This window comes from Erythrolamprus reginae, chromosome 11 (genome assembly GCF_031021105.1).
Source record: "Erythrolamprus reginae isolate rEryReg1 chromosome 11, rEryReg1.hap1, whole genome shotgun sequence".
Classification (NCBI taxonomy): Eukaryota; Metazoa; Chordata; class Lepidosauria; order Squamata; family Dipsadidae; genus Erythrolamprus; species Erythrolamprus reginae.
The window spans coordinates 19,629,132-19,649,362 of NC_091960.1; the positions used below are offsets into that span (position 1 = coordinate 19,629,132).

Consider the following 20,231-nt stretch of genomic DNA (forward strand, 5'->3'; position numbering starts at 1 on the left):
CTTCAATTTGTACAGTGCAACAGTCTGGGCATTCTACTGTGTTAAATGCCAGAAGTCAATATAATGGAACAACACACGTCTTAGTCCTTGGATATCACTGCTACAAACATAGTGTGAAATATTTACTATACAGTAATACCTCATGATACGAACTTAATTGGTGCAAGGAGGAGGTTCGTAAGACGAAAGGTTCGTAAGACGAAACATTGTTTCCCATAGGAAACAATGTAAAGTCAATTAATCCGTGCAACAACAAAAAAAACCCGCAAAAAACCGCTGCCGCCCGGCTGTCACCTTTTAAAACAGCCTGGGGGCTTCGGCGTTGGGAGGCTGCTGAGAAGCCCCCCGGCTGTTTTAAAAGGTGACAGCCGGGCAGCGTGGCTTCTCAGCGAAAGTTCGGGTTTGGGAGGCTGCTTTGAGGAGGCGGGGAAGCCTCTTGCAGCAGCTGCCACAGCCGCCGGCTTCCCCGCCGCTCGCCCGCTGAGGATGCTGACCTGCTGCCTTGCGGGGAAGCCGGGCAGCGGGGAGTCGCCCATGGCCGGCAGAAGATCGCTCTTGCCTGGCTTCCCCGCGAGGCAGCAGGTCAGCAAGAGCGATCTTCTGCCGGCCATGGCCGACTCCCCGCCACTCGCCCATGGCCGGCAGAAGATCGCTCTTCCCCGCGAGGCTTCCCCCCTCCTCGCCCGCCGCCCGCCCGTCCAGAATGCTGACCTGATGCCTCGCGGGGAAGCTGGGCAAGAGCGATCTTCTGCCGGCCATGGGCGAGCGGCGGGGAGTCGCCCATGGCCAGCAGAAGATCGCTCTTGCCCGGCTTCCCCGCGAGGCATCAGGTCAGCAAGAGCGATCTTCTGCCGGCCATGGGTGACTCCCCGCCGCTCGCATTGGGGTGGGGGGGCTGTCAGGACACCCCCCCACCCCAGCACTTTGCATCCCGCCGGCTAAGAGCAATCGGGCAGCAGCTTCTGCCGGACACGGGTAATGAGCAGGACAGAGAAGCGGGGAGAATCAGGAGGCTCCTTTGGCGGCTGGAGGCTGCCTGGCTTTGTGTTTTTGGCTGGGGGAGGAAGCAGTAGGACCTTCCTAACTCCCTCCCCCCCAGCCAAAACCCCAAAGCCTGTTTGCTGCCACACGATTTAGCCAGGACAGGAGCGAAGTGACGTGGAGGAATGGGGAGCTGAAACAGCCCGGTTTCAGCTTTCCATCCATCCACGTCACTTCGCCGCTAAATCCTGTGGCAGCAAACATGCTTTGGGGGTTTGGCTGGGGGGGGAGTGAGTTAGGAAGGTCCTACTTCTTCTCCCCCCCAGCCAAACCCCCAAAGCATGTTTGCTGCCACACGATTTAGCGGCGAAGGGACGTGAAGGAATGGAAAGCTGAAACAGCCCGGTTTCAGCTTTCCATCCATCCACGTCACTTCGCCGCTAAATCGTGTGGCAGCAAACATGCTTTGGGGGTTTGGCTGGGGGGGAGTGAGTTAGGAAGGTCCTACTTCTTCTCCCCCCCAGCCAAACCCCCAAAGCATGTTTGCTGCCACAGGATTTAGCGGCGAAGGGACGTGAAGGAATGGAAAGCTGAAACAGCCCGATTTCAGCTTTCCATCCATCCACGTCACTTCGCCGCTAAATCCTGTGGCAGCAAACATGCTTTGGGGGTTTGGCTGGGGGGGAGGGAGTTAGGAAGGTCCTACTTCTTCTCCCCCCCCAGCCAAACCCCCAAAGCATGTTTGCTGCCACACGATTTAGCGGCGAAGTGACGTGAAGGGATGGAAAGCTGAAACAGCCCGGTTTCAGCTCCCCATTCCTCCACGTCACTTCGCTCCTGTCCTGGCTAAATCGTGTGGCAGCAAACAGGCTTTGGGGTTTTGGCTGGGGGGAGAAGTAGGACTTTCCAGCAGCCTCCGAAAGCCGAACGCGGAAGTTCGGGTGTGTTCGGCTTCGGGAGCCTGCTGGAAAGCCGCCCGGCTGTTTTAAAAGGTGACCGCCGGGCTGGGGGGCTTCCCAGCAACCTCCCGAACCCCGAACCCGGGTTCGGGGGGGTGCTGGCAAGCCCCCCAGGTCGGCTGCGACCTTTTAAAACAGCCGCACCGCTTCCCATCTGTCTCCTGAAGCCGAACGCGGAAGTTCGGCTTTGCCGTTCGGCTTCAGGAGACAGATGGGAAGCGGCACGGCTCTTTTAAAAGATCGCAGCCGGCCTGGGGGGCTTCCCAGCACTCCCCCGAACCCCGAACTTGTGCCGAACTTCCGGGTTCGGGGTTGGGGGGGTGCTGGGAAGCCCCGCCGCCCGGCTGTCACCTTTTAAAACAGCCGCGCAGCTTCCCAGCAGTCTCTGAACACCGGTTCGTAACTCGAAAAAAGTTCGTAAGAAGAGGCAAAAATTTTCTGAACCCCGGGTTCGTATCACAAGTTGTTCGTAAGACGAGGGGTTCGTATCTTGAGGTATCACTGTATTCTGCACAGATTTGACTTTTCCTCCAAGGATTTTAAAACATTGAAGAGCTATCTTGGTACAACACAGCAAACTGAACCTGGATTTAATTAATGGACCAAGTTCCTTCAATTCCCACAAAACCCACAGTCCTAAAGCATTTGCCCCTCAAGTGCTATGTGAACCAATCAATGTGTCAGGCCCAAAGTCATAATGTGAAGTCCAAGGTGGGCCTGACACAGCTTGGGAGTGAGAGAGAGCGACATATGCCACCACTCCTTTCTCCAGATGCCATAGTAACAAACACAGGAAAGAATCAGGAATCCTGCATAGGATTGGCCCTCATGTGTTTTATACAAATATTTTATACAACGCTTAGAATTTAAGCACAACAACTATATAATGGTCATGCTCTGAAATGATATAAGATGTAAAATAACATATATCTGCTCTTTTTTCTTTTAATCTTTGTATCATAATAAAAATTATTTTTTTTAAAAAAAGGATTGGCCCTCATGACTGCACTTGTGGGTGTGGGGATGTGAGATGGGGTTTTGACCCAGATGTAATCTAAGGGACTCAGACTTGGAAGGATTTCAGTTGAATCCAGACATGGCCATTAATAAATCCTACCCAGTGAAAAGCACAGGCGTGGAATTGTTTTATTTCTTGGAATGCCATTTTGGTTTGCTAACATCAACTCCAACTCTCCTCCATTCCGAAGAATGGAACGGAGGGAGTTAACCAAGAATCTGAAGATGGAAGGGATTGGAATTTCCTACACACACACACACACCCTGTCTGCAGTAGAAGCCAGACAGAGGTCAACATTGCAAGGTAAAGAGGGGAGGAACAAGCTTGGAGCGGTATGAACAAGCCAGAAACAATCTATCTTCCTGAGTGGGAGTGACTGAGATGCCCATGGGTTTCTGAAGATCCCCATGGGCCCCTGAAGTTGCCTCTCTACACCGCAAAAATGAATAATGTAGACTTCCCTCCCAACCCCATCGCTGACTCCCTAAGTGAATTGCGAGATAGAGGCCAGCCGCATGCATATAGAAACATAGAAACATAGAAGACTGACAGCAGAAAAAGACCTCATGATCCATCTAGTCTGCCCTTATACTATTTTCTGTATTTTATGAAAGAGATTCCTTTCTGGGGGAATTTCAAAACCTGCTCGGCCCCCCTTATCCTGCTCCTCTGATTGCAAACGGCAGACTGCTTCCTAAATTGCATAAGGAGAGGGCTTATGAGCCAATTAGTGCAAAAATGAGACCAGAATTTTCCAATTGAAACAGGCGGGCAAGCCTGTGAAGAATTTTATAGAAGAATTTCAAACGATTTCCTATAGCCTGGAAGGGTGGCCATCAGACTGTTTGGTCCACATTTTCAAAAGTGCCCTTGATCCAAAGTTGAGAGAGGCATGTGAACTGCAGGTGGGAGACAGCTGGGCCATTCAAGACTGGTAGGCCACCACAGTTGCTTTGGGTGATGTAATTCTTGCCAAGAAGGGACCTCCCATGCCCCATGCAACAAAGGATTTTTCAAGAAGCCTCTTGACAGACTGTTTAATGCCCCTCTCTCCCCCAAAACTCAAGCCATGCCCGGTAGCAGAAAGAGGCTCTGAAGAAGCCCCTCTGCAGAGTCTCTGGGCCTTTCAATCTACGGAGCTGTGCCCTCCTGAGGATTTTGCTAAAGCTGAAAACCCTATTCCTTCAGGAACCAGTCCCAATTGGAATGAGAAGCCCAGTAAAAAGGACGACCCAATGGTGAGTAGGCCCATCCATCCATTTATCATCAAAGCAAGGATTAAAGCAATGACCACAGGGGAAGAGGAAGAAATACGGGCTCTGATAGATACAGGGTACTCAAGATGCCTTATTAGCAAAACCTTAGTGGAGAAGTTAAAAATCCAGACCACGCCTTTAGCAAAACCTATCCGGTTCGAGCAGGTGGACGGCTCTCTAGTGGGTGGAGTTCCGGCTACGCTCCTGACTGAGTTAGTGGAGCTGCAAACAATGTTCCCTCTAATTTTTTTCCGGTGTGGGCAGAAAAGTATAGTGTGTGAGCGGCAGTCCCTTTGGGACTGAGCGGCATAGAAGTATGTATGTATGTATGTATGTATGTATGTATGTATGTATGTATGTATAAATAAATAAATAAATAAATAAATTTTCATGCCTGAGCGCCTGATTTTTTTTCACAGATGTCACCCAAGACACCTTATTGTGTAATTATTTGGGGCTCAGTCCTGGGGCACAATAAGGTCGCTTCCCACTATGTTATTCTGTTATTTTATATTTCAATTAATATCATTATCCTCTTATAAATCCAGATAGGCCATCATGCCTACTCCTCCCTTTTATACATTCTTCTTAAAAGAAACAAAAAACCCTTATACAACTTTTTCCTAATTAGGAAAAAAAATTCCCTTCTTTTTTATTAAAAGAAATTAATAATATAACAAAACCAAAATCTATTACTATTAAAACTAAAACAATCAAAAAAACCAAAAACACAACTATTAATAAATCCATGCTTTAAAATCTTCATTTATTAAATATTTATCATAGTATTATAGTAATCTAATAATACTATGAAAATCTATCTGAACACCAATGCATCAATTAATATATTTCCATATTTACTTTTCTATAATTTCATTCAATATTTCCAGGCTCAATTACTTTTCAGGCACTTAGCATTTACTATTATTAACTTTCATCAATCCTCTACATTTCCAAGTATATTTTAAATTCATAATGCAAACTCATAAAACCATACAGTACATATCATGAACCCCTTATTTATCCTATGTATCTTCCATTAATTTTACCTATGTAATTCTATATAGTTCTAAAATTCTAATCCAATTTTACAAATTAATACATCCTAATATTAAACAACAAAACTAAATTAAAAACAAAACATAAACATATATGAATTTCAGACTTCTTCCCCCCTCTAAATAGTACATTCCTGTTTTGTTTTTTACTTTAAAATAAGGTATGTGCAGTGTGCATAAGGATTTGTTCATAGTTTTTTTTAATAGTCCGGCCCTCCAGCAGTCTGAGGGACAGTGAACTGGCCCCTGTGTAAAAGGTTTGGGGACCCCTGCCTAAATATATCTTTTACCATCAAGAAACCATGTTAACCATGATAAAACCTTGTTTTTATCTTCTTTGTTAATCAAACTAATTTATGAGTGGAAATACAAAGGTATATTTGCTCCCAACTAGTATATTATGCTCACTACTGATGCATTTCTCCCAGCCTTCTCTGTTTACCAAGATTTATGTACTCCCAGCAAAAACAGCAGAAATGACTGTAAAATAACACAGAATGAATTCGCTCGCTTGGGAGTTGAACGGGAATACCTTTCATTTTAGCACTACAACATTGAAACTCCACCCTTCTTCCCCACTGGCCCCCTGACGTACCAAATATATCACTCCGGTATTTAACCCATTCCTCCACTTAATATCTTCTTCCAAACACCTGTTCCTTACGTTTTTGGACCCTTCTGAATTTAGGATTGACCCAGAGAACGTCTGTTTCTTCCTCGCTAGATTCTGGACTCATAGCAACATCCTGTGGCTGGCCTCCCACCTGTTCTACTACCTGTAACCCCGGGCCTACCACTAATTCATAAATACTATCTGTATTATCTGTATCCGAGTCCTCATGTTCTTTATCATCCTCCAACTGACCAGGAGTATGTACAACACCCCTCATGAATGTTGTGGTTCCGTCTGAGGCCCCTCAGGGAACGGCTGATCTTCTGTCGGTTTCCAGCTCAGAGGGAGAGGCTGAGGAACAGGAGGTGCAGACAGACGAGGAGGAGGAATCCCAGGCTGAAGAAGAGGGAGGACAGCCAGAGTCCCACCAGGGGGAGCTCTCCCCAGCAAGCAGCCTGGATTCCTTAGAGGAAAATGCACAAGCCATAATTGATCTGCGACAAAGAAGAGCTACTCAGAGAAGAAATCAATTGGCTAAGTACTTTCAGCATTAAAGAGGCAACAGCTGGGTTTGGGTGTGGTGCTCTTGGGAAAGGCTAAAAGGCAGACCCACCCTTCCTGGCTTGTGGAGTTTTATCTTTGAGAGTCGTGGGACCTGGCTGTGAACTTTGGCGTTTTGGAATCCTGGTTTGTGCCTTTGACTATTGAAACCTTGGGGGGGTGGGGTGCCAGCAAGAAGCTTGCTGTATTGTCTGGACATCAGGACTCTGCTGTAACGTATTATAGCCTGTCTGTTGGGAAGAACAGGTTTTCCTCTGTGTTTATTTTTTCCAGCTATAAAATACTTTTGGCTTTTACCAGAGTGTCTGGCTGTTTTTTCCAGTTGGTGTTGAGGTCTGGGGGAACCCAGACAGAACAATGAAGGACTTACTAAATCATCTAGTCAAGGGGAAATACTTCACCAAGTTGGACTTAAGGGAGGCTTATTACCGCATCAGAATAAAGGAAGGGGATGAGTGGAAAACTGCTTTCAACTGCCCATTAGGGAGTTTCCAATTTCGGGTGATGCCATTTGGCCTGAAAGGGGCCCCTGCCATGTTCATGCAGTACATAAATGAAGTTCTACACACCCACCTCTACAACGGTGTTCTTGTGTACTTAGATGACATCCTTATCTACAACCAGAACTTATCTGACTACGTCAAGTTGGTGAGGCAAGTCTTGAAGAAGCTTTTGTCTGCTAAGCTCTATGTGAAACTTTCCAAGTGTGAATTTCACCAGACATCAGTAGACTATTTGGGATACCGCATATCTAGAAAAGGCATGGACCCAACCAAGGTGAAGGCAGTGCTTGATTGGCAAGCTCCCCCCACACACAGAGTTTCTTAGGATTTGCAGATTTCTACTGGCAATTCATTCCAGAGTTTGCAGAAGTTGCCTTGCCCTTAACCGAATTACTAAAGACTGGGTCAGCCACTACTAAGCCCAGACCATCTCAGACAATCAAGTGGACGATGGAATGCCAAAAGGCTTTCGAAAGGCTCAAAAGACTTTTTGCAAAGGAGCCCATCCTGCAATATCCTGACCCTGAGCGGAAGTTTGCGATCCAGTCCAATGCTAGCAATGTGGCAATAGCTGCGGTGCTATTACAAGACAATGGAAGGGGACAGTTGCTGTTTTGTGCATACATTTCCAAAAAGCTGACCCCCACCGAGAGGAGGTAGGCTATTTGGGAGAAGGAAGCATTTGCTGTACATGTAGCACTGGGAACATGGAGGCATTTTCTGGAAGGTGGAGCCATTCCTTTCGAAGTGTGGACTGACCATAAGAACCTGGAAGCATTAAAGAACCCCTCGGAGGCTTTCCCCTAAGCAAGTACGATGGGCCCAATATTTCAGACGGTTCAATTTTACACTGAAACATATCCCAGCTGGGAAGAACCTCATTGCTGATGCTCTGTCACGAAAACCACTGTACAATAGCAAGAGAGAGGAAGAAGTACATCCAATCATCCCATGTATTTCCCCCCCTGCTGAAAGTACGGAGAAAGCTGCACCTGTCCTCACCCGAGACCAGACCAGGAGACAGGTTCCACTAGGGAAGGGGGAATGGGAAAACAAATTGAATTCAGCTTTGCCCACTGACCCATGGTTCAACGACCATAAGGAAATCCTAACACTGAGGGAAGGGTTGGCTTGGAAGAGAACCAAGCTGTATGTGCCTGCCAGCCTGCGACTAGATATTTTCCAACGGAGTCATGACTCCAGACTAGGGGCCCACTTTGGGTTCCTGAAAACATTGCATCTGGCATGGAGACAGTTCTGGTGGCCCAGAATGAGAGCAGAAGTTGAAGATTATGTGAAAAGTTGTGCTACCTGTGCCACCAGAAAGCATCGGCCTGGAAAACCCCCTGGATTGCTGCAGCAAGTAGCCAGCCCTAATAGGCCCTGGGAAGAAATAGTGATGGATTTCATAGTGGAGCTCCCCCGTGAGCAAGGGAAACACTGTTATTTGGACTATCATCGATTTGTTCTCCAAACAAGCCCATTTCATGGCAAGTTCGGGGCTACCCACAGCCATACACTTCGCTAAATTATTCTTAAAACACATTTACAGATTGCATGGAGTCCCCTGCAGAATCATATCAGATCGGGGGATCCAATGCACAGCCAGATTCTGGAGAGAATCCGTCCGCACCATTGGTTCCACCCAAGGACTCCGTTCTGTGTTTCACCCTTCCACAAATGGAGCAGCAGAAAGAGCTAATGCCCTAGTGAAAAAGTATGTTAGATGTTATGTGAGTTACCAGCAGAAAAAATGGGCTGAATTGCTGCCTTTTGCAGAAGTAGCATACAATAATTCTATACACGGCAGCACGGGACTAACCCCTTTCCAGGTTGCTAGTGGTCAAGATTTTGTTCCCATGCTGGAACTACCTACAGAACCTCCCTCATCTATCACGTTGGTGGAGTGGATGGAGAAGCTGAAGAGAGGGTGGGAGAATACCAAGAAGTCGCTGATAGAGGCAGCGCAAGCCTACAAAAAACAAGCAGATAAGCACCGATCTCCCCAACTCCCTTTTCAAGTGGGAGATAAAGTTTTCCTGTCTACAAAATACATTCGGTTAAGGCTGCCTAGCAAAAAGCTAGGCCCAAAATTCCTGGGCCCTTTCCCAATAGTGAAAATAATCAACCCGGTCACGGTGCAGCTTGCGCTGCCTAGAATCCTAGGGAGGATCCAACCTGTATTTCACTGCAGCCTGCTTAAGCCGGTGATCAGGTCCAACATAAGGTTACATGCACAGTTGCCCCCTTTCCCGTAGTGATTCAGGAGGAACCCTACTATGAAGTGAAAAATTTTTTGGACTCCCGCATTTTCTGGGGGAATTTGCAGTACCTAATAATTGGAAGGGGTGCCCTCTGTTGGAGGCTACCTGGGTAAAGAGTCAGGATGTCAGTGCCGATAGGTTAGTCAAGCAGTTCCATAAGAATTGTCCGAACAAGCCAAAGGGTCCCGGAGGGGGAAGGTAGGATGGTTTGGAACGGTACTAACCTCTATACTTATTCATTGTTCCAGGAGATGGGTTTTGTGGGAAGGGAGGCCGCCTGTCAGGCCCAAAGTCATTATGTGAAGTCCAAGGTTGGCCTGACACAGCTTTGGAGTGTGAGAGAGAGAGATATGCCACCACACATCCTTTCTCCAGATGCAGGAAGGAATCAGGAATCCTGCATAGGATTGGCCCTCATGACTGCACTTGTGGGTGTGGGGATATGAGATGGGGTTTTGACCTGGATGTAATCTAAGGGACTCAGACTTGGAAGGATTCCAGTCGAATCCAGACATGGCCGTTAATAAATCCTACCCGGTGAGAAGCACAGGCGTGGAGTTGTTTTATTTCTCGGAATGCCGTTTTGATTTGCTAACACAATGTCCCTCTCCTCTCCTTGTTTTATTTGGGTAATTTCAAGGCAGGTTCTTATATTTCCACACAATTCACTTACCAATATTATTTAAGTAACCCAGTTTCTGGACTAATGTACTACACTGAATCTTTACATAACCAAAATCAAAGCAAAGTCATACTTCACTCATAGGCCTCATAGACCATATCAACCAATCTAAAAACATAACATGGTAGACTAAACATGCAGCTTGGTTCTCATAACACAGAAGATCTAATTATGAATTATCCCATTTTCTGAATTTGTATAATACCTAAACCACAAACTAACCTAACAAACACCCATCTACTCTCCCTTCCAAAAACCTTAACTAAAGTTCAAAAGAACCAATGAATTGCCTGAATGAAACTACTAGATCTTCAAGGAATATGTTGTGTAAACACATCATCCCAGCCTACTTGAATGTTATAGCTGTAGAGATGAAACTAGAGGATGGATACTGCACCCCAGGTGAAGTTCCTTCTAGAAAAGCAGAATAAATCTAACAAATAAATTAGAAACCACTTACATGAAGCTCATTCATATTCATGACAGATGTGGGAGGCTTGATGGTACCAAGTCGATACTGAATGCCCTCCTCCAGTGTCATTCCCCAGAACTGGCTGTAGTTGGAAGCTCTCCAGCTAAAAAAAGACAGAATACAATCTGCTATATACTCAGAATTTATTTATTTTATTTATTTATTTATTGGATTTGTATGCCGCCCCTCTCCAGAGACTCGGGGCGGCTAACAGCGACAATAAAACAGTGTACAATAGTAATTTGGTATTGATGATTAAAAATCAATTAATATAAAAACCAAACATACATACATACATACCATGCATAGAATTGTAAAGGCCTAGGGGGAAAGAGGATCTCAATTCCCCCATGCCTGGCGGCAGAGGTGGGTTTTAAGTTGTTTACGAAAGGCAAGGAGGGTGGGGGCAGTTCTAATCTCTGGGGGGAGTTGGTTCCAGAGGGCCGGGGCCGCCACAGAGAAGGCTCTTCCCCTGGGTCCCGCCAGGCGACATTGCTTAGTTGACGGGACCCGGAGAAGATCCACTCTGTGGGACCTAACTGGTCGCTGGGATTCGTGCAGCAGAAGGCGGTCCCTGAGGTAATCTGGTCCGGTGCCATGAAGGGCTTTATAGGTCATAACCAACACTTTGAATTGTGACCGGAAACTGATCGGCAACCAATGCAGATTGCGGAGTGTTGGTGTAACATGGGCATATTTGGGGAAGCCCATGATTGCTGTCGCAGCTGCATTCTGCACGATCTGAAGTTTCCGAACATTTTTCAAAGGTAGCCCCATGTAGAGAGCGTTACAGTAGTCAAGCCTCGAGGTGATGAGGGCATGAGTGACCGTGAGCAGTGACTCCCGGTCCAAGTAAGGTCGCAACTGGTGCACCAGGCGAACCTGGGCAAACGTCCCCCTCGCCACAGCTGAAAGATGTTTCTCTAATGTGAGCTGTGGATCGAGGAGGATGCCCAAGTTGCGAACCTTCTCTGAGGGGGCCAGTGATTCTCCCCCCAGGGTAATGGACGGACAGATGGAGTTGTCCTTGGGAGGTAAGATCCACAGCCACTCCGTCTTGTCTGGGTTGAGTTTGAGCTTGTTGACACTCATCCAGGCCCTAACATCCTCCAGGCACCGGCCCATCACTTCCACTGCTTCGTTGGCTGGACATGGGGTGGAGATGTATAACTGGGTATCATCGGCGTATTGATGATACCTCACCCCATGCCCTTGGATGATCTCACCTAGCGGTTTCATGTAGATATTAAATAGCAGGGGGGAGAGGACCGACCCCTGAGGCACCCCACAAGGGAGAGACCTAGAGGTCGACCTCTGATCCCCTACTAACACCGACTGCGACCGACCAGAGAGGTATGAAGAGAACCACTGAAGAACAGTGCCTCCCACTCCCAACCCCTCTAGTTGGTGCAGAAGGATACCATGGTCGATGGTATCGAAAGCCGCTGAGAGGTCAAGAAGCACCAGGACAGAGGACAAGCCCCTGTCCTGGGCCCGCCAGAGATCATCAATCAACGCGACCAAAGCAGTTTCCGTGCTGTAGCCGGGCCTGAATCCAGACTGTTGAGGACCTAGATAATCGGCTTCTTCCAAGGACCGCTGGAGCTGAAGTGCCACCACTTTCTCAACAACCTTCCCCATAAAGGGAAGGTTGGAGACTGGACGGTAGTTATTGAGTATGGCTGGGTCCAGGGAAGGCTTCTTGAGGAGGGGGCGCACAAGTGCCTCCTTATAAGGAGCCGGAAAGGACCCACTCCCCAAGGAGGCGTTGACAATCTCCCGGACCCAGCTCCGTGTCACCTCTCGACTGACCGAAACCAACCAAGAGGGACACGGATCCAGTAGACAGGTGGCGGAACACACAGCTCCAATGGCCTTGTCCACTTCCTTAGGTGTCACTAAGTCAAACTTCTCCCAGACAGATGGACAAAGACGTATAGCCCCAGTCACCTCGACTGACTCGTTGTCAGTTGACTCTGTTTTACAATTGGAGTCGAGATCCGCTCGAATCCGAGCAATTTTATCAGCGAAAAACGTGTTAAAATCCTCGGCACTACTCTGCAAGGGCTCCCTAACTCCCCCCTGGTTAAGAAGGGAGCGGGTTACCCCAAACAGAGCGGCCGGGTGGGATTCCGCTGATGCAATCAAGGTGGCATGATACGCGCATCTTGCTGCCTTGAGTGCCACTTTGTAAGTCATAATATGAGCTCTTACAAGTGTTCGATCGGATTCGGACTTACTCTTCCTCCATCGCTTCTCTAGACGTCTCTTCTGGCGTTTCAACTCCCGGAGCTCCTCATTGAACCATGGAGCTCTACGGGGTCTAGTGCCGCGGAGAGGTCGCAGCGGTGCAATTCGGTCAAGGGCCTCCGCTGCAGCCTTGTTCCAGGCCTCCGCAAGAGACTCTGCCGAATTGTGGACGAGTGCATCTGGAAGATCCCCAAGCGCCTTCTGAAAGCCTTCTGGATCCATCAGGCGCCTGGGGCGGAACAACTTAATCGGTTCCGCCTCCCTGCGAGGGAGGATTGGAGCCAGGAAGTCAAGCCGCAGTAGAAAATGGTCTGACCATGACAAAGGCAATACTTCTAAGCCCCTTAATCTCAGACCATTACTCAGTTGCTCAGAGAGGAATACCATGTCAGGTGCGTGCCCTCCCTTATGAGTTGGACCCTGCACTACTTGAGTCAGGTCCATGGCTGACATGGTGGCCATGAACTCCTGTGCCAGCCCAGAGGATCCGCCGAGCGACGGCAGGTTGAGGTCCCCCAAGACCATAAGCCTAGGGAACCTCACCGCCAGCCCGGCCACCTCCTCCAGCAGCACAGGCAGGGCTGTTGACACACAGCTGGGAGGCAGGTACGTGAGTAACAAGCCCACCTGAACCCCTAGGTCCAACTTCACCAGGAGGGACTCGCAACCCGCAATCTCTGGAGCAGTGAGTCTACGCAGGCACAGGCTCTCTCTGGCTATAATAGCCACTCCTCCCCCCCTTCCCTGGAGTCGAGGCTGATGCCATATCCGAAACCCGGCTGGGCAGATTTCAGAGAGAGCAACTCCTCCCTCCGGGCCCAGCCAGGTTTCGGTCACACAAGCCAGGTCGGCCTCCTCATCCAGGATCAAATCCCGGATGAGGAGAGCTTTATTTACTACCGATCTGGCATTGAGTAGCAACAGCTTGAGCCCAGGGCCAGAGTTACACTCATCAGCAGTATCCAGGGTTGAGCTCATGGAGCCAGAACAAGGAATTGTTATTAAACAACGATCTCTTGTTCTCCTTGAACGGCTAACTCCGCGGCTCCCGCCATATCTGCCTCTCCCCAGCAACACCGGGATATTCCGACCCTCTGCCACCCCAGAGATCGATGCCCCCCCTCCTCCTGCCCTTCCAACGTCAGGTGGGCCAAATATATCATTCATACTATTTCCAATCATCTCATCCATGTCATAACTCCACTCATCCCATCCATCCCACTCATACAAATCATTTATCCCATATATATTATTGCACTCACCCCAGTTATCCATTAGTTTAAAAAATAATAATAATAATAATTAAAAATGAATTAATTCACAGTAATTAAAATACTAATTAATTAAGAAATTAAGAAACTCCCCAATAATTTAGTTAAAAAATAAGTTAATTATTAAAACACAAATTGGGGAGTATAAAATCTAATAATTTAAGATAGTATATATAAATATAGAATGGAATATAGGAAATTGGTCAATGGCAAAGCAATGTTGAGATCTTAGATTATTAAGTTCTGGATTATTTAAAATTAATTAGGGTGTTCAAAAAAACCCGGGGGATTTGGCTTGGCAGAAAAAAGTCTCCTCTTGATGCCAACTACCCTTCTTCCAGTTCCTTGTTGTTGGCCTTTGCCACCAGTCGACATTCCCAGGTCTCCTCTCTCTGTTCTCTGTCCGGCAAATGATATTGTTCGGTGTCCAAACGCTCAGGCTGTAACATTTAGATCCTTTGTAGGATGAATTTAGTTTCCTCTTTCCTGGTTGCTAATTAGCTCAGAATGAAAAGCAAAAAGTCCGACTCTTCCGGGAACCTGAACTAGTGAATGGGTTAAATAGCATTAGCATTTAGACTTAAACACTGCTTCAGTATTTTACAGCCCTCTCTAAGCAGTTTACAGAGAGTAAGCATATTGCCCCCAACAATCGGGCTCCTCATTTTACCAACCTCGGAAGGATGGAAGGCTGAGTCAACCTTGAGACTACTGAGATTCGATCTGCCAAACTGCTGGCAGCCGAGGATCAGCAGAAATAGCTTGCAGTACTGCACTCTGACCACTGTGCCACCGAGGCTCTTAAGCATCTAAGGCAGGAGTTCCCAACCACTGGTGGGCTCTGAGATATTTGTAACTGAGTCAGAGAAATGGTGGGAGAGCACATGCACATACATGTGCATCCCCACTTGTGTGAGCAGTGGGCAAGCACACATATGCACATTCCATTCACCGGGGCCACTCTGCTGGTCCACAAAGCCAGAAAGGTTGGAGAACCTTCCGTCCCCTGTCCTAATGTCTCTCCTTAATTCTCTCTCTATATCTCTCCTATTCCAATATCTTTTCTTCTATTCTTTCATTAATATATCTTATACATATATCTTTTCTTCTACTCTTTCATTGATATATTTAACTACGAGCATATCCTCTGTAACCTTCATTATGTTTTGGACAAAATAAATAAATAAATAAATAAAATTCAAAGAATACAATTTTTGTTCTTACCCATAATTCCCTCTGTTGATGGCATCGATCATGTCCCCATTGATAAGACAAACATGGTTTTCAGAGTCCCATTCGCCATGCCCATTGCAAGTACTGTGGAGAACAGATGCAGAAATGATCATTAAGGACTCAAAACGGAGATGGAGTTTATCACAAATCCAAATCTGAGATCTGCAATTATAGGTAATCCTCAACTTATGACAAAAACTGGGACCATTATTTCCATTGGTAAGTAAGACAGCTGTTAAATCTCCGGGGAGGGGAGGGAAAGGGAAAGAAAAGGCAGGGCTGATCAAGAGATAGCCAAGACTTTGTGCCAAACTACATGTTACACAGAACAGATTTTTGATTTTTTTTTCATCAGCGGCATTCACACTCTCAATCTGTGCCATTCTCTGGCTTTGCACATACTATATTGAGAAGAAGGACGATTGGAGTAAAAGCCACTTTATCATAATGAACTGTTCAAGATGAAAACCAACCAACCAAATCTAGCATATTGTGCCAAGCAGCTGCATGGGTTGACACCAATCTTCTTCAGAGGTTTGAGAAAAACCATACATCATACCCAGGGTGGATTGCTAGCACTGGCTGCTACCAGTGTGCTGTGCATGCAGCTTTGGTTGTCCTGTGTTTGTGTGTGTGGTATGCAAGTGCATACATGTACACCCCAGTGTGTTTTTGCTTTTGCGCATATGCAGGAAGCAAAAATGCACTAAAATCTCAAAGGGGGACACATGCGCATGGAAGCAAAAAACTGCAAAAATCTCACATGCACAGATGTCCCCTTGCAAGATTTTGCTTCTGTGCATGTGCACAAAGCAAAACTACAAAAAAAGATGGTAGCACCAATAGGATTGGCACTGATAGCAGTCACACACAAATTGTGCAATCTGGCAGCTGTGACCAGTGCACCATCCCCTAGTGCACCGTAGCAACCCACTACTTAACATATGACAAAAATGAGTGGAAAAGAAGCACCTTTTGGACTTCTTAAACAAATGTTCCTCAAACCCAGGACCTTAAAGACACATGGACCTCAGCTCCCAGATTCCACATGTTGAGGAAACATTGATTTAAACTAATAAATACAAAAAGTAACAGTTTAGGGACCATGTGTGATATTGCAAATATTCAGTATGCCTCAACATTCGTAGGCTTCAGAAATTCCTGCACCATTTAGTGACGCCATCTAACAAGATGAAATAATATCCTGCTATGTGTTTCCAGGAAATGGAAGCAGGATGCATGAAAGAGGAGTGGAGAGTGTGAGGAGGGCTCTGCAATAATTAATTGTTTTTGACCTTTGGTGGAGGAAATACACTTTAAAAATAAAGGGATATTTTTAAATCCCCCTTTCCACTTGGATCTCAGCTCCATCCCTTTTTTAAGAGCAGACCGTGGCTTGCTGCACAAGAGGTAAAGTCCTAATTATGAATTGCCCTAAAAACTCATTTGTTTTGTTTGTTTTTTGACTGACTCTGTCCCAAATGCTTAGCTGGCAAAGATACTGCAGAAAAGCTAGAAAGGGAGTACAAAGGTTTAACAGCAGGATAAGTAATTATTATTCCCTACTAATATTAAATATAGAGATAAATAAGAAGCCCCTTGTCATCATATCTATTTATGCCCCTAATGAAAATCAAAAGTGTATGAAAGAGTATAGAAGAGCTTGGAGCAATTTTTTTTATCAAACCACAGATGTCCTCAAACACAGTTACAAAGACAATAAGAAAATTTGCATCAGGGACAGCCCCTCCACTACCAGGTGGGCAAAATAAAAAACAACCCACAGATATGACGGCAATCGAAAAAGGACAGAACACTCTATCCCTACAATCAATGCAAGCATCTTTAGATAAAATAAAGTTTATGATTAAATCACAGGAAGCTTTAGCTTAAAACCCCAGAAATAATGGAAAAGCATCATGAAGAAATAAAAGGAAAATTTGAGGAATTAAAAGGAGAGATTAAAATATTAGAAAAGAAAATAGACAATACCCAAGAAACAGTAAATGTGCATGACTATAAAATTAAAGAAATAGAAGGAAAAATGGAGAAGATTGAGAAGAGACAAGGAACAACAGAAGAAAGATTGAAAGAGGTGAACAGAGAGTTAGAAGGTGCCAGAGCCCAATTAGAGCTTGAAAAAGCATCTTATTACTTAAGATTTCAAAATGTAATTGAAGAAAAAGGAGAAAACATTTTGGGCTTAATGACTGAATTTATTGCAGAAATCTTAGAACTGGAAAAAGAAGAAGTTAGAAATAATATAGACGAAGTCTACAGAGTTTCAACGAATTACATACGGAAACATCGACTATCAAGAGAGGTGCACATCAAATTTATAAGGAAATCAATAAGAGATGAGGTGTACAAGGTCACAAGAAAAGGAAGAATATCATATAAAGGAAAAGAAGTTATAATTCTAAAACAAACTCCAAGAAGAATCAGGGAAAAGAGAACAGACTTCGAGTCCCTAACAAGAAAGCTTTTAAGAAGAGACATACATTTTAGGTGGTTAGCACCAGAAGGACTACTCGTGATATGAAAAGAAAAAAAGATTAAAATAGACACCATAGAAAAGGCAAACAAATTTATAGACCAAGAACTGGAAACGGAAGGTGACAGTAGTATAGAGACTGAATCCCGGAGCCAAGAAGAATTAAGTAAGGAAGGAAGACAGAAACCAGAAGCGCAAAAGTGAAGGAGTTAATAGTCCAATAATTTAAAATGGGAAAAGCAATCCAAATTATTTCAGTTAACATCAATGGACTTAATATACCAATCAAAAGAAGACAAACATTTAGTAAATTAAAGCAACAAAATGTAGATGTAACAATAGTGTAGATGACACAAAAGAGAGGGGGGCGGGGTCTCGTGACTGCAGCACCGGGATATTTCCCTCTCTCCTGGGAAATGTCCCCAAGTCCCATTGTCCAGGGGTTTTGGTCCTTTTGGACAAGATCGGATCTCTCCTGTAGGGAGAGTGACGCTTGGGATGCTGCCAGAGGCTTGGCAGGGGCCAGCATGCCCCGCTGGGCGAACTGGCTTGTCTCACACCAGCTGTGGTGAAGTCGGACAGGCAGCCATGCCTGTTCTGACACAGCTGCAGAGACTACCCATTGCTGGGAGGATAGCCAAATGATTCCATCTGGAAAGAGAATCAAAAGACTTACTTGCAGAGAGAGGCCAGAGTTTTTCTGTCTATGATGGTAAGTGGGGAGTGCCTGAATGGGATATTAGACCTTTGTTTCTCGTTTGGTTGCTGGACGGGGTTAAAATGGCCTGAGATTGAAGAAGGCAGCTAACTTTGCAACGTGGCATTTCAGCAAAAGCTTTTAAAATAGCGAAATTGCCCATCATTTGGATTATTTTCAACTACCTAATTGGATCTCTTTGAAATTCGCCTTTTGGAATTTGAAATTTTTAACTTTTGTTTTGGAATCCTTACCTTTCCTTTCCCCTATAAACAAAGAACATTGTAAGACATGAAGTACGAAACAGGAAGCTACAGTCAAAGATTCATTTAAAGCTATTCAGAGAAAAGCTACATAAAGACTTGGAGAATTGATCATCTAGCATCATCGTGTGTCCGGAAGAAATATAGCAGTTTGCTACTGGTTTTAAATACAATATGCTACAGAAGAATGACCAGCCAATGCATTAAGGAAATCAACATTCAAGATGAAATTATTTGAACTGAATTAAATTATTTGAATTGATTCGATTTAATTGGACTGACTGATTGGACTGAAATTACATTTGTCATAGGTTCAAAGACTATTCTTGCTGTGGAAAGACTGATCAGCTAAACCCATGGAAGGAAGATAATGTTTAAGATGAAATTACTTGAACTGAATTAAACTTATTTGAATAGATTTGATCTAATTGGACTGATTGATTTGACTGAAATTACATTGAATAATATAAATTTAAATTAAATACTTTAAAGAATTAAATGTTTTAAAGAAAATTAAAATTAAAATACATGTAAGAATATTTAAGTTACTAGAAGATATTAGCACCTTTTTTCTCTTTTCTCTGTTCTTACAAAGTTATAAATTACAAAAAGAATTGAGTATATTTAATGAATTGGATTTTTTAAATATTTTAATCTTATGGGAGCTTATATATATATATACAAATATACAAGCAAGTGATATAAAGTGTAAAATGGAAGAATTATATAAGAGGAGAAAATTTAAGGGTTATAAATGAAAAAATTGAAAATAGCTTTGATTATTGCACATAATATGGATGAGATATTTGGTAATGATTATGATGATTATGATTATCTTTGAATGACCTTTTTTTCTATTTTCTTCTTTGGTTTTCTTTTTCTCTTTTTCTTTTTCTCTTTTTTATTTTATTATTCTGATTGAATTATAAATTGCTTATTTGATTTATGGTGATAAAGTGTGACAAGGGGAAAAGATAAGGGAGGAGAGTTACAATAACAGGAGTAGGATTAATATGGGATAATAACAAGCACTAATTTTGTTAGGTACTATATAGGAAAGATAGATGAAACAACAAAGTGTTAAAATCAATAGATTAGGGAAGGAGTTCGATAGTGGAAGACATTTAGAATTAGGGATAATATATAGATTAGGGAAATATATAGATTAGGAAAGATTATGACATTGCATTTAGCAGTGAAAACAATTAGAATAGGGAAGATTATTGCACTGATATGACCTTGACACATAGATTAGGGAAGTTTATTACGCTGGGATTGACAGTGGGGTTTATAGATTAGGGAAGATTATCACACTAAGAACGGCAGTGGAAAATATCTAGATTAGGGTAGAATACTAATATTTTAGGGTTTTTTTAAATGGAGGATACTTTTTGTATAAAATAATGGAATAATAATGTTTTATATTTATTTTGATTTGTTAAAGTAGAAATGACATACTGATATAATGAAAAAAGTGAAATAAATTAATTGAGTAGGAAATGTATTTTAAAATTTCTAATAATAACCCTTCCTCCTATGTATAGATTAAGATACGATATGAATAATGTTTTTCTTTTTCTTAGTCTTTTCTGTTCTTCCTTTTCCTTTCCTTTTTTCTTTTATTCTTTTTCTTTCTTTCTTTCCTGGGCTTTTAAA

General features: G+C 44.4%; 1 protein-coding gene across 1 annotated transcript in view; it reads right to left on the reverse strand.

Annotated features, from left to right (window-relative positions):
- Positions 1-20,231, reverse strand: part of LOC139174261 (tubulointerstitial nephritis antigen-like) — a 199,327-nt gene that overhangs the window by 92,771 nt on the left and 86,325 nt on the right. Inside the window, exons 4-5 of the mRNA XM_070764525.1 lie at positions 15,113-15,205; positions 10,356-10,470 (exon numbers count right to left, since the gene is read on the reverse strand). Of these exons, the coding sequence (XP_070620626.1) occupies positions 10,356-10,470; positions 15,113-15,205 (208 nt within the window). The remainder of the gene's footprint in view (positions 1-10,355; positions 10,471-15,112; positions 15,206-20,231) is intronic.